This window comes from Fulmarus glacialis, unplaced genomic scaffold (assembly GCF_000690835.1).
Source record: "Fulmarus glacialis isolate BGI_N327 unplaced genomic scaffold, ASM69083v1 scaffold24227, whole genome shotgun sequence".
Taxonomy (NCBI): domain Eukaryota; kingdom Metazoa; phylum Chordata; class Aves; order Procellariiformes; family Procellariidae; genus Fulmarus; species Fulmarus glacialis.
In genome coordinates, this window is record NW_009222921.1 from 34397 (window position 1) to 58106 (window position 23710).

General features: G+C 36.1%; 1 protein-coding gene across 1 annotated transcript in view; it reads right to left on the reverse strand.

Moving 5' to 3' along the window:
* The window catches only part of LOC104079563 (probable phospholipid-transporting ATPase IIB), a gene marked incomplete at its 5' end in the record, with an annotated part of 75590 nt that overhangs the window by 15581 nt on the left and 36299 nt on the right, over positions 1–23710 (reverse strand). Inside the window, 6 exons of the mRNA XM_009581639.1 lie at positions 1148–1318; positions 1875–1958; positions 3124–3216; positions 4696–4857; positions 14755–15003; positions 18749–18861. Coding sequence (XP_009579934.1) covers positions 1148–1318; positions 1875–1958; positions 3124–3216; positions 4696–4857; positions 14755–15003; positions 18749–18861 — 872 coding nt within the window. The remainder of the gene's footprint in view (positions 1–1147; positions 1319–1874; positions 1959–3123; positions 3217–4695; positions 4858–14754; positions 15004–18748; positions 18862–23710) is intronic.

The following is a 23710-nucleotide window of genomic DNA, read 5'->3' on the forward strand; positions in this document are numbered from 1 at the left end:
CCCTCAACCAACTTTCACATCCCTGACCAATTCCTCCTTGTTTGTTAGTATGAGCATCTCTTGTTGTTGACTCCTTAATCACCTGTGTCAGGAAATCATTGTCATTGCACTCCAAAATTCTCCTGGTTTGCTTGTGCTCTCCTGTGTTGCCCTTCCAGCAGATATCGGGGTGGTTAAAGTCCAGCACAAGCACCAGCACATGCAAACGAGAGGCTTCTTCCAATTGTCTGAAGAAGGCCTCTTCTACTAATTCTTGATCAGGCAGTCTGTAGTAGACACTCACCATAATGTTGTCCACGTTGGTCTGCCCACTAATTCTAACCCATAAATTCTCAACTGACTCATCATTTGTTCCAAGGCAGAGCACCATGCATTCCGCTCCTCTCTCATGTAAAGGGAGATTTCCCATGCTTGCTGCATAGCAAAATAACTTACCCTCCTTCTCAGGCTGAAAAAAACATTGTATCTGATTCAGTTTAACCAATGCAAAGTCAACACACCTATGCTGTGCAGAGTTTGACACTCTGCTTCAAGAAAAATGTATATAGTCTTGCCCACTCCCCTCAGATATTGCTCATATCTTTACTTCAAACCCTCTCTCAAATAAATGTGTTACTTCTATATGTGCAATTGATAGCTGTCAAGCATAGCCTGCCTATGAACAAAACACAGCACAAACTCTTGTGCAAAGCTTTTGTCACTGTCCCTTGAACGTGACTTGAACAAACTCCAAGGGCAGTTCTGAACTCCAGTTCAAACAATTCACCTTTTGATCTTTGCTGAGACCTCTCCTGAGTGCCAAGCCTGAAAATACTGTTATCATATGAATCTTGTGCCAAACTCATGTAGTGCCAGCTCGGACAGTTTACTGTAGACAGTCAGGGGATAAATGACTGGGAGTCACATACATTTATCCATGGTAGTTTTCCTACAGAAGTAAGCTAAAGATCCACGAAACCTGTGGTGGACAAGGGAACTTTGCACACAATGTCTCGTTTGTTTCCGCTAGCTCATGCCCAGAATGTATTTAGGACTTGGCATATTTCTTATTTTGAGTGAACCTGAATACAGACAAAGATAATTCATGCCTTGTTAAAAAAAAGTTAAGAAATGATAACCTGTTATGTCAGCAGTATGCGTTTAATACCTTTATTCCAGCATTTCTTAGCATCTCTAGAGTTGGTCTAACATCTGCTTGCAGCTGATCTTCTACTCCAGTGAGACACAGCAATTCCATTTCTCGCTCCAAACTCTCTACAACAGCAGCAACCTTCAGGTTTCTATCATGTATGCTTAACTTTGCTTGGTTATATCGACTCTGTTTGCACAAACACAAAACCACTTACGAATTTGCTATGACTCATAAAGTATGCATTCAGTCTACCAATCAGTTATAATATGGATTCACTAAACTAAATGTTTGTCTTTAAATATCTTCAATCAAGAACAAGATTAAAAGAGCGAATTTTACTTTACACCCGATGTTATACGTGTTTTTCCTGACAAATCACCTCAAGAGAACACCTTTTTAAGAACTATTAAGAATTAGGCATCAAAGTATCTAAGCAGGAACTGCCCTTATCTTTGAGAACAAGTAGATTTTTTAGGTCATGCTGAAGCTATATAATTAAAATTATGCTAGCTTCTGGGAAAACACTGTCCAGCCACATAATAAAGCAAAACAGTATCCTATGTATGACTGCAGAACAATCACTAACAAATGACAAAGTCTCTAACAGATTGTGTGCCGTACCTCAACTATCGATATTTTAAGTGTGAATCTTTTTTGCCACCTTAATAGAATAAAAAAGAGGAATGTTCCCCTTGAAGTAACTAAATATGGTGAAGCACAAGACCACTCTGTCCCTTCATACCTCAAAATCTTGATACTGTTCCTCAGTCAGTGATTTTTTGGCAACAACCAGCGTACGCAGTCCTTCTCGTGCCATATTACCACACTAAATGGACCAAACCACAGTATAGTCATGCAAATATTCAACCGTATGTACACGTTTTATACTATATGCTAACAGGGGACACCTGTACCATAACTTTTGGTGTTTCTTTAGACTCTTAGATTATTCTGGAGAAGGCACAAACAGAATAAAAAGCTATTATACTTCAGGTCCCCCAAATGAAGTGGCATGCTATTGGTAAGCCAATTAGATTTCCTCTCCTAGCTTAAAGAAAATCCCTTTTAGGTTGAAGTTTTAAAATAAATTAAAACTATTTTTGAGGCACGCACCAGGGCTACATTTTCTTTTTACACTGAACGTACCTCTTATCAGAAAAATATCTACACATTAAGAATAGCCATGGAATAGCATGTCTTAATGAAAAACAAGGCTGTCCAGTGCAAAACACTTATTGATTTGACCTCATAAAGCTAAATAAATTAAACAAGTATTTTACAATTAATTGTGCATCATTATCGCCAAAAGTAATTTTTATGACATTTTGCTAGGTCTTGAGGGAGTTTAATTTATTCATGTCCCTGAATAAATCAAACTGCCCTGCAGCAGATATTGATTCATATTGCCAATACCATTATGAACATACATGGTGTAATCATTGTATTAACATATTGTCTGTATGTAGGGTCAAAATAAGATGATTGCTGGTACCTACTAGAGCCACACAGTGAAAAATATTAATCAGTTTTGAAATTCAGTCACTAGCTATTTTATATTAATAAATGTGGCAAAAACCTACTTCAATTTGGCTGCAACCCTTATTAACTTTGTAATTCATAATCATACCTCACTGTAGAATTTGATAAAACAAGGGCATTTCAGGATAAATAGGTTTATAGCAGAATACTTCTCAGAAGTAATTAGGTTTTATGTGAAAGGTCAGTCATGAAAAACAAATTTCCCTGTTTTAAGTAGGAACATGTTCTGCTATGACTACCAGCTTTGCTTTTCCTGTGTGTTATTCAAGAATTGGAAATAATTCTAATCCCTTAAAACCCATTCAGGATATATGTAACTGAACTTCAAAACCCACTACTGCATTGGCTCAGGTTCTCCTTTAAGCCTATTCCAATAATACCTGATATTTTCATTTTAAATGTTTAGTTTTCACGAAATTTTAATTTTTATAAATTTTGATTTTGTTTCTTACCTCTTCTTCTAACCAATCGTTGTACTGTACAATAGTGGACATTGCAACATCTGCACCCTTCATGTAAAATGTAATTTCTCCTGAAGATTCATCCTAAAATTTTACAAAAGAAATAGAGGGAAAAAAGTATTTGTTTATACAGTCAAAACAATTACCTAGCAATAACCTAATGGTCTTTTGAAGTAGTCAATGGATTATAATTTATAAAAGATGAAGTACCTTGCCAAAAGGTGGGTAAGTTTTATTACTTGATGTTACTACTTCGAATGACATCTCTGATTCCATCGAGATGCATATTCTCTACTTTCTCATATAAGAGGATCAGTTCTAATTGAAGTCAATGTGAGTAACAGATTCTCAACATCCCTAAACTGCCCATCTAAATTTTAAAATATCACTGTTATGCCCCCCTCGAACTACTATTTTGTTTCTTTGGTGGCATAAACTATCTAACCTACAACAGAAAGCTTGCTCTGTATCTTTGAAATACCTAAGTAATTAAAAATTTACAAATAACTTAGTGTAAATGCTTGTTACAGATGTTTTAATGATGAAACATTCATTGCATATTCAGAGAATTCACGTGCAGGCAAATATAATCCAAATCAGTAGTTTCTGAGGTATGGTCTGTAACAGAAGGAAGGGATTAGTCTGATCTCTGAACACGTCACTGTTAAACAGGCTCTTAGTGCCAACCTCACCTAATGAAACGCAGACTTGCCAAGGTCTCTCCAGACCTACGCATGCACATATTCTGCCTGATGTATCCTTGCCTAAGGCTGATGGCATGCCTGGCTTGTCATCACGGGCAAATAAAAAATGGGATGAGCTTGACACCTATTTAACTGGGACTTGGCACTGATCTAACCATCCAACAATGTGGTCTGATGCTGTTCTGCTACAGTGTTGGATTTTAGGTAGGGAGAAGTTAGAAGTATGTAGGTGGATGGCTTAACATTCGCAGAGGTTTAAACCTTCCTTTTAGCATGGTATTTGGCTTCTTTTCATCTGAGGTTTTAATGATCATTACTATGCTCCCAACTGGGCATCTAGGAGACAACTAAGCACACATCCTGAAAGTCTTAGACCCTGTGGGTTGTGCTGTGTATGCACATGAGTTTAGATATCAATACTGGGTCTAGAAAAGCAGCAGCACTAGTAGTATCGAAAGATGTTAACTACTACTGTAAGAAATTTCAGCCGTTAATTTACGCCTTGAAGAGGCAACATACTTTGTATGAAAGAAATAAATGGAAAATTAAAAACAAAGGCTTAATGGCAACTTGCAGCATCAGAGGCTAAGCGTGAAGTAGTGAAATTAACACGTTCCCATGTAAGAGAAGAGTTTGTCCTTTACAAAGCTCTCTGCAACATCAGGTTAGCCTGATTTTTCTGCAATTGCTTGCCTAGTATTTCATGTGTACTTGTGTCAAAGGTACACTTGCCATTTCAAAATCTTGTGAAATGCATTTCCGAAGGATCATGTTTCTATTAAATTTTATAAAAATAAACATTCAGTAAAAACATTTTTTGAGAAATAAAAACCAACACCCAGAACACCCCCAAAATTACCCTAACTATGATCCCCATGCGCTTGCTCTCAGAAGTGAAGGGAAAGATCTGCAGAATATAGTACGTCAGAATGTGTCCACCAGGGGTCTTCAGCTGCATTGAGGTCAAATCCCTGTTAACCAGAGTGAGACCGACACTCTCTGTCCACTGCACCAGAGCTACCTAAAGAAAGAAAAAAAGAAAAAAGAGGCATGTTTAAGTGTGAAAGGTCTATTATACTGTTATATAAATCAGGCTAAAGTCAAACAACTGTTGCTAGGGTAAAAGTCTAAACTCTTCCAAGAATCTAGGAAAAAAAATGTGAATAGCAGTAGACTGAGTACAGAATCTTAATACATCAAATGAGTATTCTCTTTAGAAAGCTTACGAAAATTCTTATGAAGAATATAAAAACTTATTTGAACTTATTCCTGCAAATGAGGTATTTAGAATATATTGTTCAGAAATAACAGTTCTAATAAAAAAACCCAGATATATCTTCAACGATACTTTAAAGGACACCCAGTAGAAATTATGCAAAACCAGAATACAATTTCTGTACCAACGACACAGCTATGTAAGTAAAAGATTTTGGGAGTATTTCCACATAAAACATTTTATTAGATCTACAATTACATGCAAGTTGAGACACAATAATATATAGTAAATAGACAAGCAAAGGACCTTATTTTTAGCTTACTTTGTTCACTTGCATAATTTTATTACTTTGTTTCAACAATAATATAATTGAGTTCTTACCATACCAAATGAGATGGAAACCAAGCTTACAATACCGCATCCTACAAACACGCTTGTTAAAGTCCCTTTTACAAACCCAGAAATGCTGCATTATACAATAATCACTGTTAGCTGCCACTATATGGCATCTTAAATGCATGCATTAATTAGCTTTTTTTTTTTACTTTTGCTGCTTTAAAGTGCATGACATCTAGCTTCTACTTTCTTCTATGTTACACTTTAAAAAACACACTAGATATTTTTCTATCACCACCATCACCATGTGGTTTATTCCTTCAAAAAATTAATAGTTCAGGAAAACTGCTTTACTGTTAGTTTATATACAAGCCATATTCCATATCTGAATGGGAAGTTTCTGATAAAAAAGATATTCTTCTCCTCAATTCTATTTTTATTTTTCCAAATGCTAATCATTATTGGAAAACAGATTTTTAAGTTATTAGAAAGGTAATTATCATGAAGTTAACATGATTTTCATGGAACCTGCCTCTGCTATTAATCTCAGCCAAGATGAAAAAAAAAAAAATTAAGCAGTCTGATAAAAGACATGCAAGTAGTAAAATCGCTAGATAAGTTCAACTGACATGTTGACTAATGCTCACTAAGAATTTCACCCAAAGAAGTAAATCACCATAGCTTCTATGAAAATTTAAAATTAGAAAAAAAAATTTGTGTGAACCCCTAAGAAACCCTAGCAGTGCCATCTGTGCATGCATCACCAAATGAAAATACAGAGAGATGCAGTTACAGAAGAGAAAAGAACACACTTTGAAAAGCACCATTTTAAAATCTCGGAAATCACAGGAAGTCTTTTTAAAGATTTTTCTTCTTCAATAGAAGTACCATATAAGCTGTAAATGATCCAATACTCCCAAGGTTAATTTTCAATTTTCACAGTGAAAGGTTACTATTACATTCTGACCTGTAAATTGCATCTTTCTACTAATACCCTATCATCTCATTTGTGTCCCTTTGCAGCTAGGACTTAAGTGTTCTATATTTGGTGACTCACATCTGTTTATTATTTCGTTTATGCTTGGCTTCACCTACCATTTGAATTAGCATTTTGCAGCACAGTCATTTTGGATTCTTATACCTGGCCTACACACAACTGCTTTTTTTTTTTTCCTTCTTTTAAATTGATCAGTGCAAACACCATAGCAGAAATAGTCAATAAGGCTCAAGAGTCAAACAGATGCCTAAAAGGCAACTGAACAAACTTGAGAACAAGACATTAAGTTTGACTCTCATCATTCAGAATGAATCAGAGCAGCTAGACCTTAACAGCATCCAGAGCACCATAGCCAGACCTTACCATTAAATATCTGAAGCTTTTAGAATATACAAATTAAAAAAAAAGAAAAAAAGTATTTCACAAATGGCATGAAAACCTAAATTATAAATCTTAACGAATAAATACATCCTGAATGGCTGGCTATACAGAGTTCAGGAAAACGATTCTTAGGTAAGTCTCTCTTCTTGAGGTTTCCCCTCTACAAGTATATTTTCTTCTCTTGAATACGTTTCTGAAACCTTACGTTACAATGGTCTTGCGATCTAGTGTGCATACATGAAGAACCCCTAGAATGCCAGGTAAACGCAGCAGCTGTGGCTTCTACAGAGCTTGATGTGTTGGATGGAGTCAGATAAAGCAATCAAAGGTTGGACAAACACCAAAGTCTTCGCTGTTGATGCTACCATTTTGCTTTTTAAAAAAAATCTATTCTAATTATAATATTTATTTGCCCATAACCATTAATTTCCTAACACGCACAGATGGAATGTGTCAACTTTCTTGAATCCGGGTTAGGGACTTATTTGAGTATTTTGTGGCTCTTGCCTGGCTTATCACCAAGCTTCCCTTCTATGAAAACTGGCTGCCTGGTAGACAGAAGTACACTGGTAGATACAGGGTCCTCCCACTACAGAGACACAGGTGTGCACCTGAACCCACTAACTGTGTAGTGTTCCCAGAACAGATAATGTAGTGGAGTCAAAAAGAGCTTCTGTGCTTTCTAACTTGCTAGTTGTCTTCCTCCTCAGTAGCAATCCAGAGGGTAAAGACGGCTATCCACCTCTTGCGTGACAAGGTGAAAGTAGCAACTTCCAAATTAGGAATGAAGGTAGCAAATACTTGCATTATGAAACGGAAATGCAACAGATCTGACAAAAGCTACTGAGAAACACCTCTTGTTTAGTGTTTCTTCAACAAAATCTTTCAGATGTTTCTATTTACCACATGCCCACCGTTGAGCTCTGGTTGCCTCTGTCAGCAGTGTCTCTCCACTAGAGGCCACCCGACCCTCAAAGCTTCCATAGTTCATAGCCCCAAATATCAAACTCTTCAATTACCACAGCACAGATTTCCATTCAAAGTCAAATTCAGAGACTTCATAAAGAAACTCAACTCAAGCAGTAACTGTGCGACCCACAATGTAACCTACAGAAGTACCAGCTCAGGATGTGTAAGCAGCTTCTCCGAGCAGGTCGGTGTGTCTACATCAGTTGCCTGAGGAACGTGTGCATCTCGAGAGGGGCATGAAGAGGAGACATTTCAGAAGCGTTGTTTTTACAGACCATGGCAACCCTGCATACTAATTCCATGTTTTGGGGACATAATCATCCCATTTGTTTAGAAATGTTAATTTACAGAACTAAATCAAAACAAGCAGCTTATAAATATCTTAGGTAGTTTCTAGAAAGTTCCATAAAGTATGTAAGGTTGTTAAGTGACAATAATGCAGTTGCCTATTTTATCAGTCACAAAACCTAAGCCTACTACAGTCATGAAAATGAATAGTTAAGGACTTCATAAACTCCATATGAAGCATATTAAAAAATCCAAAACCATTATTCCTGTTGTGGATTCAGAACTGCATCTTTAATTAGAACATTAGACTGATCTTAACCTAAAATAAACACTAATCAACAATTAAAAAAAAAAACTTTAGAAAACATGTAAACTCATAGGCCACAAAAACCTTGATATATTTAATTATATTGTAAACCAATTACATTCTAAATGATTTTTTTTCAACTATGGTGTCAACTTTTTTTTTTTAGGGAAAAAATGTCTTCTACAATAAGAAGATTAGCCTATGACTCCCATTTAGTAACACAATGAAAATAATTACGTGGCAGAAAATGCTGCAAATATCTAAGCACACAAGTCAATAGTCAAAATTAAGGCTGACATGTAAGATGAAACAGATTGTCCATGGAAAGCACTTAAAGGAACAGCTATATCTTTATTTACTTTCAACCCTGAAGATGAAAGAGTTAAGTACCTCCCTGCCCTATCAAATAACAGGAGTTTGCTTCTCTCTGGAGTGGTGTTAGATGGCTTTAGGCCATTCAATCAGTATGTACAGGACTGTTCCTTACATAGCCCAACTCAAAGCCCACCTCTGAATTCTCCTGACCTTTCGCCGTGAGGGTGAATAACTTACACAAGGAAGGGCACTCTCATTCCCTCTCAGATTAACATCTTCCTTAGCTTCCTCTGGACCAACAGGAAATATCACTTATCACCCAGCTGTCTTACTAATTTTCAGTTTGGGGAATTGCAACATGGAGTCCCTTTGCTCTGTGGAAAACGTAACTACCTCTAGTTACTTGTCATCTTGGGAGCATGATGGCATGAAGGAGTTCCAGTTAAAGAAAATCTGATGTGGTCACTTGAAAAAATGAAACTCACCTTGCCTTTGGGCACATAGGGTTATAAATCCACAAAGTGAGGTATTTGAAGCACCCTGCTGAATCCTGAAGACTTTCAGTTACTGGATCAATCCTAAAAGGCTGTTACTGCTTGGCAGAAGACCAAAAAAATGCCCTAAGGCTGTTTTTGCTTGCTTTAGATACTACATCAGTCAGGACTGGAACATACAAACCAGCATACTGCTACCGCTCCCTTTGAATTCTGTGCTGCTTGGAACTTAGCTGGTCTTAGGAACCTAATCCACTAATTTTGTTTTTTATAATAGAATATTTTGAGAGAGAAAGCAGAAGTGAAAGAAAAAAAACAACAACCCACCCCACTCTTAGCTTGGGTAAATTGAAACAGAGTTGGATACTTACTTGACTCAAACATAAGCTTTTATCAACCAAGTCAGAATAGCAGTGTATTTCTATGAAAAAATACTCAAAACCCTAATCAGAGTGGAACTGTCAAGGCCTTAGTGCACTCTCCTTCCTAGGAGTTTAACCAGCTGCGTTCAAGGCCAGCTCACTGTTAAGAGCTGTGATAAAGAAACAGCTCGAAGAAGCCTCCATGGAGGCTTCCCTCCCACTTTCACTTGGCTCTCACGCTTGGTCCTGTGAGAGCTACATTGCAGTCACATTGCAGCTATGCCCACACTTGGCCACATACCCTGCTGACCTGGCCCTGATAGGCAGACACAGCCTCCTGGCTTTGGACCTGCCTCACTGCCATGAACTTTCCTTGCAATCACCAGACTGTGGCTAATACTAGTTACTGTCTCGGGAGCTGATCCTGACTTAATGATTTGACTTCAGGGCTTGAATTCAGACGTGCCTCATCACCACAGACCTGTACAACAATCTATACTTTTGACTGTCTCTGGTTTCCATCATGGGACATGCTCTACATGCTCTTTTCACCTTGCTTGGATATTGTGGGGCTGTACACCTCGTCACTGAGGCCGCTGCTTCTAGCAGCCTGGCTATCATACTCAGCTCCTGGCTTCCCTTTCCTTGTAGGCCAGCCTGCCATTGCTACTCCCTACCAGAAATAACTAACTGCTCAATATTTACAAAGTGTTGCTCAAAACAGTTTATGACTAATTGTCACTTTCAGCATACAATATTCCCTTTTGTGCTAACATCAGTTTAAGAAAAAGACCCACCACCTTGCGGCTGGTGTTGGCAGTTCTTTTCCACCCCATCCAGCAGTTTGGGAGTTCCCCCACAGTTGTGCTGACAGCTCTTCTGGAGGCATACTATGAACCTGACCACTTAAACTGAAAAATGACCCATATAAATAAAAGCTTTGAAGGTTTTGGCATATATGAGGGAACAATTTGTAGGGTGAGAAAGAAGGACTAGGGATGGCAATTTTGTAAGCTAGTTTTGCTGCTTAGAAGAATTCTCATGTAACCAACCTTCATTTGTTTCAGAGTATTTAAGAGCATCTTCACTTCAGACAATAGAATCTACTTTCAAAATCAGGTTGCCGTGTAAGGTATACAGAGGTTATATGTGTGGCATTTTGAAGTTAAGGCCATTGGTTTGGAAACAGGGAAGAAGTAGTGAGATTTCCTTTTCCCACTGCCTGAGTGTTCCCAATAGTTTCTGTTTGGATTGTTCAACAACAACTCACACATGTTTCCAATCAGCACTGGTTTGTTTATATTTATAAACAATGATTTGATAACTAACATTTGCAGTCTATCACTTTTCATCGAGAAACTTCATAATTAAAATAAAATTATTAACTTAAAAATACAGCTTGATCATGTGAAAAAACTGCTGATCAATATTCAAGACAAGCTGTGGAGTAGTTATTCTTTGTGGGTCTCGAAGGTCACGAAAGTGATGGTTTTATGCTGAGTGATTTGCTTTTCACAATACATTGACAAAACAACACAATTAGTCTTGCTTCAATAAGCACACACAATAAAATGAATTAAACAATACAACATGTCTCATACATTACAGCTTCACTTTTGTAAACACAAAAGCTGCTTCACTAAGGGCATATCATTTCCCTGTCTGTTTTTAAATGATTGTCTTTGTATCCTTGTAATTAATTTTAGCAATTCTGTTGTCTCTGGACAGAAACGTTGGAATTAAATAACTGACCACACTTTAAAGTAGTATTTAAATATTCAAAATCCTGGAATCAGAAATGCTTGAGAATATAACAGTGCAGGACAAAGCATAACCAATAAATAGCTAGTTTATGAGAGTAAGCAGTCATTAAAAATGGTGACTGATCAATCTTTTCTGACGAAGGGGAGCAAAGGTCTTCAAAGGCTCCTGTTCATAGCATGCCCCTGAATAGCTTGGGTCTGTGACCTTTGAACTGCATTGCTTTACCTACTTAGCTTATATCCTTTTATGATTGTTCATTACATTAAGGTAGCTGGCTTTCTACAGATGAGCTGAGCCCACACCTATGATGGCCAAGTAGGAGCCGTTTTCATTTTTTTCAGTGAGTTCTCAGTGTTTATTGTTTGCTATGCTACAGCTGTAGAGGACAAGTGACAGACAAATGAAACTTTCCACTCTTTCAGAGAAAATGAAATATTGATCACTTATCATAAGAAACAAAGAGCCTGGCATAAGTAGGGTTCACATTATGAATACAAAATCAGTTACTTATCTCAGGTTACTCTAACAATAGATAAATACATCTTTTATGATGAATGTACCTACTTCTAAATGTGCATACTTTGTTATGGTTATATTTTATTTGTATATGAATGCACGCATACACACACAGATGTGAAGAATTTCAAAAGAATTCCTCAAGTCAATTCATTAAATGTATAGTGTGTCAACGTATTACTAAACTGCTTCTTATACTTTCCTACATGGAAGAATAGTTTACACTTATTGTTCTCTGCTCTTTATATACTATGGTGATATCATGCAATATTATATAATGCAACAGACAATTGTGCAAATAACATCTTCTTTCAAAAGACTGCAATCAAGCCAGATCCATAAACAAAATCTAAGAGAACAGAGTTGTAATGTTGAGAAAGTACAATGATTAAACTGGTTAAGTCTATTAAATGATAATGTTGCTTATTAACCATATACGTTGTGATAGGTCAGTGCTGAGGTTAAACAGAAAACATCAATTGAACCATTTCCCTAAATAAAGCTCCAGGGTGCAATATTCAAAGCACTTTATTCAATAAAAAATGCTTTTAAAATGGTACTTTGGTGATTGGGAAACATTGGCATCATCCGTCAACCTAACTGCAGGAAAGTTCAATAAGCTAAATAATGAACCATTTACATTATTTTCCTTAGGCTCCAGTGATTTGCAAACATTGCATCAATAGAACTCTTTAAAAAATTATGATAAAGACCTGCTAGTCTTTCAACTCTTAGGCTTTTTGCTGTCATGCTGCAATTTTTATGCTGTTTAAATGTTTTTTGTAGCTTCATCTTTTTATAAGACTCCATTTAGCATCCATATCTTATTATATTAAAGCATATTTGTTCAATATGATAATTTTACTAGTTTTTCAAGCATTATCTTTGAGAAACGAAAAGGAAATTTAATGCTGTCTGTTCTAAAATATAAGTTCTTCATTTCATTGTCATATAGTTTGAATGTATGAGTCGAGATGATTAAAAAAAAAAAAAATCATTATTAAACGGATACCTGTGCTTTCCCTTCCCTGAAGCACTAACAGTTTCTTTGTTGCTGATTTCCTCTTCCACTTCCCTTTCCACCCTGAGTCCCAGATCTGTCATATTAGCACTTTATCAATGTTCCTTTCCTCTTTCCAAGGTCAAATTCCTTACTGTCTTCCCAGGGCACCACTTGCATAATTCTCAAGTCTTACAGCAGTTTCCTTTAGCAAATACGGGAGCAGAATTGCTCTTCATGGTAATATTTTCAAGTTCCAAACAACTGAATGAATATACAAAAGCCCACGGGGAGAGAAGAGCAAGTGGGAGAAAATACTCACGTAGTCTCTCTCAATTGCACAACTCTTCACCTGATTTAGTAATACCTTTGGCTGTTAAAGCAGAATGTTTACTTAATCCATAGCTGTCATCATATCTTCATAGGCAGACACTTGCTCATGCAGTCTTTCATTATAGTTAGTAATACCTCTCAGGCTCATTACACTGATCTATTTAGCGAATATGAATATATGTGTATATGAAAATTTGTACACATGTGCATAATACAAGTCAAACATTATACAACTACACTAACAAACTATATTTACAGTGCATCTCTTGCATAAACAAATGCACTTCCAACATTCTCAATTCATAATGCAGATTAACCCACACTATACAACACCACATATAGTAGTATGGATTATCGATTTTAGCCAACGAGCAGTGTCTCAAGTCCTGCCTAGAGGTTATTTTTAAAAATGTTCTGACTGCCACTTTTTAATCACGGAGAACCAGCCACTTCTTTATATTCCACAATCCTTTGACACTATGAACTGTGTTTATAGCATCTGAAATGCATGTAATGCCTGCTAGTTCGGGTCTACATGAAGACAGACAATTTTATTTCTTCCATTCCTAAAAATACTTGTTACAGACCTTTTACTTTTAGCAATTACAGCTAGAAGTATCTTTATCTGATCTTGTATTAGATCAACTGGTATAGCTAGAAAAATATACAGGCTTTCAGATACACACTCCCTTCTTCACATCTTACAACCACCTTGTTTTGATTATGACTAAGCTACCATGGCTACACCACCAACAGTACATCCAAGCTTCAGACACTGCTAGAATTTCTTTAAAACAAAGATGCCCCTCAACCTGCTCACTTTCAGAGGCAAACGAACTTCGAAATACTCTGCTTCTTTTTTTTACTGTATCAAGTACATACTTGTTTTTATAATGTGAATGGGCTATAATTATTTTTATGCTCACTTTGCAGTATTTTGAAACTTGAGCTTTGCCTCTCTCTTCTAATATCTTTTTAGACTGAATTTTAGGCAATCAATTTAGGCCCCAAAACAGGATTATTCAGGACAATAACTCAAATCCACTGAAAGCAGTGGGATTTGTTTAAAATTTGGATTTCAGTGGAAGTCAAATGCATGTTTTTATTGAAACGGGGTTTTAAATTTGTGCTACGCTTGATGCAATTTTGACTGAACCCTGAAGATTATGAAGCTGCCTAGGGTTTGAAGCTCAAAAGCTTTTCTACAGGAGTATTTGAGGTTTGGGGTTTTTTTTCCTGTTAAGAATCTATACATTCTACTAAATGGTAGAGTCTCTAGCCAATGTACCTGGTTGTCCATCACTCAAAGCAGTTTCATATTCCCTTTTGCATGTATATGCTATGATTCATATATGGATTAATGTTTTACAAATACACCTAGTAACTTTAACTGCAATATTCAACACAGTATTGATCCCAAAGCACTGATTTCACAGACCTTTTAGTCAAATAATTGAAAACACTTTTATGTAACAAAGAAACACCAGATCCTTCCTACACCTGTAGAGGAAATAAAACCAGATTACTGCTAATTTTAAAGAAACCCCAGCCCAAAACACTCTTCTTTCACAGTTCTGCTCTTTTTAACTTAGCTTCCTGTTCTTCGTAAGATATTAATTTTTTCACCCTTGCATACTAACCTCATCAGGGCTGGAAGCCTGGTAAGTTCGATTTTCATCGCTGAAGTCCTGATCCACCTCCGCATATTCTGTTTCTCCAGACACACCAGCCCGGGATTCATACACTGGGGTCACGTTGTGGCACAGTGCAATGGCCTTCACTGCTTCATGTATCCGACTGCTGACACTCTTGCGGACTTTGGGTGCAGACGACTGAGGTTTCCTAGATGGTGTTGAACTCGTACTGTTTCCACTATTCTGAGAGTGCACCTTTAAGACCCAACACAATGAATAGTAAAACAAACTTCAATAATGGAAGCAAAACATGAATACTAATATATATATCCAATTGTTCCCTTTACAAAGGCTGATAAATGATAAGGATAGTAACCATTTATTTATTTTACATAACCTACTGTTAACTCATTCAATTTGTGATTCATAAAAACCCTCATCTACTTTTCTGTAGAACTGATACATAACTGTGGGTTCATCACCTTGCATTTGTAGTCAGATTTCAGTAATGGAGCCTGCAGACAATTGAAAAATGTGAAATGAAAAGAAGCATGCAGTAAAAGGGGTGAATAAGCTGACTGGATTCTGCAGAAAACCCTGCTTCCTCACTTCAGAATTTACCTTTTACAGTGAACTGTCACTATAGTCCTTTAACGTCCTTTACATTCTATGAATTGTTTTTTAAAAAGTATTTAAGCCAGCAACGAATTGGATGAGTTCAGAAACACCAAAACAAAATTGCAAGGGTGGTGTTCTGTTGTTGTTCTTATTCAGCCTCTTTGTCACCTGTGTACATTCAGCGGTTGGAAACTCCAACACCATTAAATTGAAAAAACCTTTCCTTTTAAATTTTCATCTAAATCTCTGTATTTTAAAGACCACCACATTGGTATGGAACAAAAGAACAAAAGCAAGTATCATTGTTAAGTATAAATATTAGTAGTCATTAAAATACAAATATTGCTGATGTAATTTGTAACCTACACAATTTCTGTATTATTTGTGAACTAATGCAGTTTGTATGCTTGTGCTACAGGCTGAAATTTGTTTGTCCTTATAAGAATGCAATATCTAAAAAATAATAATGCAAAATAATAGTTTGACACATATTTGAAGATCACATTACTGTTGCATAACTACTAAACTGTTTTAAGTTACCCTTCAGAAATGCTCAAGCACGTGATTGAATTAATCTTTTAAGAGAAAGTACTATATGTTTATAATTAGTTGAAAATAAGTGGGGGGTTTTTGTTTTTTGGGTTGTGGGGTTTTTTTTGTTTTGGGTTTTTTTTTGTTTGTTTGTTGTTTTTTTTTGTTTTTTGTTTTTTGTGGTTTTTTTTGAAGTCAGCACATTAAATATATCAGCAGGACTACCAAAGGCTCTTCTGTTCACTCCAGGATAACTCAGAAAACCTCTTCAGAAACCATGCTTTTTTCCTCCTGCTGACTGCAATCTTCTGAACCGTGAACATTCTGCCCATCAAATTACAGTGTTGTCTAATAAAGGGTTTAACTTTCTGCTCATCTGGCACTGATTTTCAGCTACTGCTTTAAACTTCTGCATTTGCATTCTGCTAACGCTGATGCCATTACAGCTGCAAATAAATTAAGCTGATTTACTCCTTCTGAATTATGTTATGTTTATTGATGCTTGTATAATTTAATTTCACACAAATTCCATTAAAGATTATGCCCTCTATCACAAAATGCTTCCAGTGGGGAAATATAATCAGGTTATAATAGATTTGTGTGTTACATTAAGATGACAATAGTCTAGTAGGTCCACTGTAATAATAAAACAGAACACAAACAAGGGATAAAATCAATGTCACACAAGAACCACTGCCTAGCTAACTGGCAGCTTCTATTACCATAGATTAAATAAAACCTCACCATACTTTTTCAGATTGAAACAACTGTTTAATAGTTGCTTGTTTTGTTACCGAGACTCCTTCATTTTTCTGTTTTAAAGAGTTGCTACCAACACACACATAATTAAAGCATTATTTAAACATCACATAGTGTTATATAAAGCTGAAAAAAAAGGAAGTTCCAAGAAAGTTCTTTTCATCATCTACTAACAGCAAACCTAGATTTGGGAAATCTTTTCCCACAGTTGAGGAAAAAAAGCTTCCCTCACATTTCTTACTTTTTAAAAAATTTTCAGTGCCAAATATGTTACAATTATTAAAAACTTAATTAACCATGGCTACCACTCATTAAATTTTACAGCAAACTAGTAAAAGCTTTAAGCAAGTAAGAAATCCAGGAATCATACAATTCTTTTCAGACAGCATATATAACTGCAAAATACGAAAACAGTGTTAATGAATATGCATCCTCTAGAAGACTGGTGCTTCGTCATCAAACTCAATCAGACCTAGGTGTGCCAGCTCAAGACTGTCAGTTGTACTATTTATTGCTACTATTTATTGTACTATTTATTTATTCACTATTTGTGAATACCCAAACAACCCATTATAACAAAACTATGTTTGGGTGATTTTTTATAAACATAGTCAGGTAGCAATTACTTTCAGTAACCCATTCTGAACCAAATTTGGACTGCTGATCTTCAGGTAAAAGAGCTCCATATCTCATTTCCAAGGCATATGATTGCATCTCAGTTGCTATTCATGGCTATACCTACTAAGAATTGAGCCGAAATAGATTTTCCAAGGAAAAGGAATTCAAGAAGTGGATTTGTGGATCTGTTTAGATGGGAAATAATACAGAAATTGAACTTGCAGACTAAAAACGTGTAACATACATTGCTTATTCACTGCTTTCCCTCCTGCCTCTCTTCCCAAAAGCTACATAATATTAACTGAGTCCAGCGTGGTGTCCAGTCCAACTGAGTACAGCGACTTTTTAATTTTTACTTTTATTTTAAGGAAATGAGAAGGGAGCCATAGTTCAAAACACAGCACAACTAAAGATTCAAATCAATTGTTGATCCTACAATCCTTTTACAAGAGAAAATGAGGACACAGACAAGAAGGTCAGTCTACAAACTTAACTGGGTCAGCCAGTCATGTTTGTGTATCCAAGTTAACTATGTAAAAGAACTTTTATATAAAGTTTTATTATCATACTGCATGCAACATATGGAAATACTAGTTAACCTATCATTTATCTCCTCTTCTGTCAATTTTTTTTCTTTTTTTGCTTCAAAGAATAGAAATAAAAAATAAAGTAAAAAATCCTTCCTAATCTGAGTAGAATCAGGTGCTTAGAAAGGTTTGGAGAAAGCACCCAAATCATTTACATACATGGGAGATGCAAGTGATACCTGCAGAATTCCATCTTCCTCCTTCATCGCACAACTGACCCACAGACAGACAAGGAGCCACAATCCTCTTGTACACTTTCCAGACCACACACTCATATATATCACAGGAACACTTTGCTCTCAAGTAATATGGAGTTTTCCATTTTCTCCACCTGCCGCCCTCCCACCTACCTCCCCCCCCGCCCCAGTTTTATGCTGTTTGCAGTCATCTTAATTTTTTTAAAAACACTTTTTAGATATGCCTTTATAAATTTTATTTTGACAACTATTTTTTTACTTTTTGGTTATACCAGTTAATATGGCTTTTCGACGTCTATTCTTGATGAATATCTTCAAAGATATAATTACTGTTCATCTTGTTCTGGACACTTACTTGTAATTTGTAGTCTCAATAATGAATAGCTTACTCTTAGATGATTTGGCAGGAGAAAGACTGCACTGCACAGACAGGTTAACACAGATTTCTGCTAGTGGAGAATAGAAAAGTAAACTCCTTTAAGTGGATATTACGAGAAACTTCAGAATCAGGAGAGAACTATGTACTGTCTCACATTTTTCCCTTTCATCATACCTGTTAATAGATACCTACAAATGAAAGAACTTTCATAGTATCTCAAATTTCTGAACATAATCAGTAACAACAATGCTTCAATGCTGTTAAAAAAAAAATCTCAATATTAAAGGTAAATAATTTATGAAATGAGATACCTGTGAATAAGAGTTTATAATATGACTCTGAATTTCATCCATTGTGTCTGTTCCATAGGACACAGTACCTAGGTGGAGGCGCTTAAATATCATCTCATTCTGTGTAAGTGTTCCTGTAATAAAGAAGTAGTACATTACAAAGCAGCAAAAAATACCATGAGAAGGCCACAAAAAAACCCCCAAAATCTTTCTTTTGGAAAGAAGGAATGAATCATGAGTTAGCATCAGTTTAGTTAATTAAAGGAATTTTGTGGAAAAGATCAGGGTTAGTCATACTGGAAGAAATCACTGGTTCCACCTTCAAGCTGATTCTGCCAACACAACTAAATATTGTGCAATAAACAAGCTCGAAAAAAGACAAAAACTTTTTCTCTTCATGTGAAAGACAGAAAATGCAGTATCTGGATGGAACTGACTCTCAAAAGCCAATGCAAGAGTTCGCACCACAGGAAATCTAAAGCAAAAAAAAAAAAACCCAACCACCAAACCTCTAAAATTCATACAGATATCCTGCACTTCGTGTACAAAGACAGACATTCTGGCAAACAGGCACATTCAATATTATCTGGAGTAAGTCATTAAGACCTAACATCACTTTCAAATTTGACAGATTTAGCCTCCAACCAGAATAAGCCAGAATGAACGAAATCAGTGTTTTCAGAGCTCACTTCACATTTGTAAGAAACTACAGGGTGTCAGTCACAGACTGACACTTTGCATCCACCTCTGCCAACTAGTCACATCCTCTGGTTTGGAAAAGCTCTAATTGAGGGGTGGGGGCTTCAGCCTTCCATGATGGGGCACATCAAGCAAAAAGAGGTCACTACTGCCTAGCTTCCCATGGTCAGCTCACAAAAGATTATTTTGATGACTCTTCCTAAAACTTTTTTTCTATGGTTACTCAGCTGAAGTGAAATTAATATAGTATAAAGCTATTCTTATATTTAACCACACAGTTTTGGATCATTAAAATATATAAATCTGATGATAAAAAAAAAACCCAACACAAAATGGTACCAAAAGTTACATTCTTGAAGCTTCTACAATATTTTTAATTTGGAGGATATGATAATTATCTATAAATAAAAACTGCAGAATAAAATATTTCGTATTAATTTTATTTATCTAGACAATTTTTGTATCATGTCTTTGTGCCAGTATGCCAAAATACACAGTAAGCCACAGCAAGACAGAAGACTAAGAGCATGACATATGCTATAATTACTATGTGGAAAACAGAACTGTTTGGACAGTTAGCATCCAGATTACGCATCTAAGAGGGCTAGAACCATTAGTGATCTTCAAAGATTCGATAGGGCTGTAAATGTCTCATGTCTTTCTCAGTTATACTTGAGATGCCTATCACTCTTACTTCCTGGTAGTATCTGTACAGTGACACTTTATCTCAATTATTGTACCATCACACTGCACTATCAAACCATGTCTTCCTGTATAACCAGCACTAGATGACCATTCCAAATTCCCCCCTCTACCATTACAAAATGGGACTTCCCATTTGCTTTTTCTTAGATGTTGTTGAGGGTTTTTTTTTCTATAGTCACATTATCTGAATTTTTAAAAAAATATTTAAAATAAGGTTTATGTGAAATGCATAAATTCCCCACAAAATATGCATAACATTATCAAAAATTCACATGAGAAGTAAAATATTCCCAAGGTTGGAAAACAGCCCAGGATGACAAAGTTCCTGATCTCTAGAATGAGCAAGTCAGAAATTTTTGGTTACTTTTATACAAGGGATAAGAAGATTATTTTGTTTTTACAGTAATCATATAAAACCATGCAAAATTACTTCTTCTGCCTTTATTATTGAGACCTTTTGTTAAATTTATTGATTAAATTTTTTACTTTAATTATAGACTAGAAAAATCCAATCTCCAGTCTGCATGAGAGACTAAAATCTCCATTTCTAAAAAAAGCCAAACCAAAACCAAAACCAAAACCTACCCACTTTGTTCAATAATGTTTATTGCAAGAAATTTCCAAGTAAATCTGCATCATCTTCCTTACTTTCCAGGCATGCTAATATCTCCTCGCTGCTCTTAGCTTTGCCAAGCCTTTGAATTAAACACTCCCTAGGAGTTGTGAAACTAAATGCTACTCAAAACTTGAGACAGCAGGCAACTGTCAAACCTGCTTCCCACTAGTTCTGTAATTGCTGCTTGGGAAAACTGAGCAGGAAACAAAATTAGCCCTATGATTATTATATGGAAATATTATTTCTTCTGACGCCATTAAATCAGTCCAACTCCAAATCATGCTTGGTGAGGGCAAGGTGGAAAATTTGTATACCTCCCCCTGCCCCCACAACCCCTTCTCAGCAAGCAGAGAAGAAAAGCTTCTGAGCAGAAAAGTATGGATTTTCCTATCTCGCAATCAGGATCCAGGGAAGGAGATTTAGGAAAAATGGGCGAGGAAAAAGAATCAACTTGTAAAGACATGGAAATAAACATTCCGGCAATCCTGATTCAATACTTGCATCTTATTACTGATACATTACTGATACGATCCTTTTTAACAGCTACAGTAATAGGAAACATCTATGACATATGAAAAGAGGCTGCAAAAACACCTATACCTGCGACACAAAATTGTAATGCAAAAAAAAAAAAGAATAAAAAAAAAAACAAAGAAAGAAAAGAAACAAAAATTACAGCTTGCTCATGCTTCTTAAGACTAGTGTAAGGCTTTCAACTATAGTCACAATAAACCTGACGTGTTATTAGACAAACGTGTAGCTGCATTTACGAAAGTGCTCCCAAAAATTTCTGCAAAAAATGAAACAAAATACACCTTTTTCAGTCATCCACATGGAAGTTAAGTTTCACCACGTGTGCAAATTAAGAATTTACTTCTAAATTCTTCTAATGAAACACCAAAATGGGACAGAAACTTTCCCAACAACTTGTTCCAAATATTACATGGTGCCAATCAGTCACATTATAACTTTAGCAGCAGTTCTGTCCTAAATTTTAGTCTCTTAGTTGAATACTAATACACCCTGACAAAACAATACATCTTTTACTTTATGCCCCAAAATGCAATCCCTTCAAGTATCTAGAGGTAGATTTTCTAATATACCCCACTTCAGGAATGAAAAGCAACCCAAAACTGAGCTCTCTAGTCCGCTCAAGGTGATAAGTATTAAAGAACAGCGAAAGAGCTTTCTATTTTTAATAATGCTTTTTCAAGACCTACTTATCAATTCCATGCTTTCAGGACATTGCTAACATGAAGCGTTATTAGATAAAAAAGTTTATTTTAGAAAAGCTTCCAGAAATTATGCTAGTCAATATATGATCTACTATTACTATTATACATTCTTAAAGTTTGCTCTGGAATGCAGGTGCCACACAAGGAAAATATCCTGACAAAAAGTTAGTAAACAATTGCTGAAGAAAAATTTAGTATGTTCTTTAACGAAGCCTCCCCTCCCACCCCGTACAATTGTAACATTAAACACAGAGTAAAGCAGGCAAAGAGGAAATTAATTTCTAAGGAAAAAGTCCTGAAGGCATCATTCCCTGGGTGGCAACAGATGTGATTCACAACAGAGCAGCAGAGGTTTTTTATTTTGTTTTTGAGAAGCAGATGCAGATCTTTCTGATCCTATATTACTAGATGGTAATTTGGACCAATACAAACAATCTAAAAAGGCCAAAACAAAAAAGGCCAAAACAAAACAAGAAAAAAGCGGAAGAATTAATAACTTTGTGAGAAATTGAGAGGGTGAGTAACTTTTCATAAAATATGAGTGCTTTGTTGGAGCTATTTGCTTAAACAGATAAAAAGTCAGTGTAAATGTGAACATTTCTATGGAAACTTTAAGGGAGATCGGGCCCAATGCTCCTAATAATTAGACTGCTGGCAACAATCTGGAGATGCAAATTTTTTCTCTGAATCCTGGGAAAAAACATAACCTGGTATAGAATGTAAAAAGAAAATGAAAAAAATCATGGTAAACACATACATAGAATATGTCTGGTCACTCAGCTGCTGCACTTATGAACAGGCCATAAACATAACCACCACAAAACCTCAAACCAAAGAAACCCCAGTACAACCACTAAGAATGAAGGCAAAGAAAGAGAGCTGAGATATGTTTATTCTTTCCTGGGTAGAAGGTATCAGTAGAGGTAAGAGCTAACACAGTAGCTAACACAGTATTCTAACAGGAATAGCAGTAGCTACTTCCTCTGCGCCTTCTGCCTCCCACAAGAATGACAGCAATATCCAAGAGCAACATCCATACACATTGGATACACTGTGTACTTTCAGTCAATGGCAGTCCAACAGAAGCCACGAAGTAAGGATTCCTTTGACTGATCTACTTTAAGTGCATGTCTGGAAGCTTCCTGTAGGATCTCTGCATCAGAACTTTCCATTCCTAGTCTGCTCTACTCACCCTGCAACCTTAGTGGTATTAAAAATCATAGAGGTAGGGGAAGTGCAAGGGCAATAGCGTGAATATATATCCATTAAAGTGAAGTGAGGAGATGTTATGCCATCAGCATTTTTTAATTACTTTTTCTCTGTGGTAGCTTATGTTGAACAGATAAAGACTCAATTAAAGTATACCTTAAAAGATTAATTTTCAGAAACAATTATTTAAATTCACTATTCTAATAGTACATTACAGGAGGCACATTTAATGAAAAAGCCCATATACACCAACCTCTAACACAAGGCTTTCCTAGAAAATCAAGAATCCCATTGCCTTATGCATCTGTTCAACTATTATATCTGCTAAGTATCTCATTTGGTCCAAACACCCGCTAAAATGTTAATTACAGAACTCAAATACAAGTGTATGCATTAGTAAATAACTATGCTTGAAAGACTGTACGCATTTGTTTTAACTGAATACTCTGGTAGTTGTCGTGAACAGCAGAAGGTTTGCCATCCCACATCCTAAGCAACAAAAATGTTCAATAAATATTG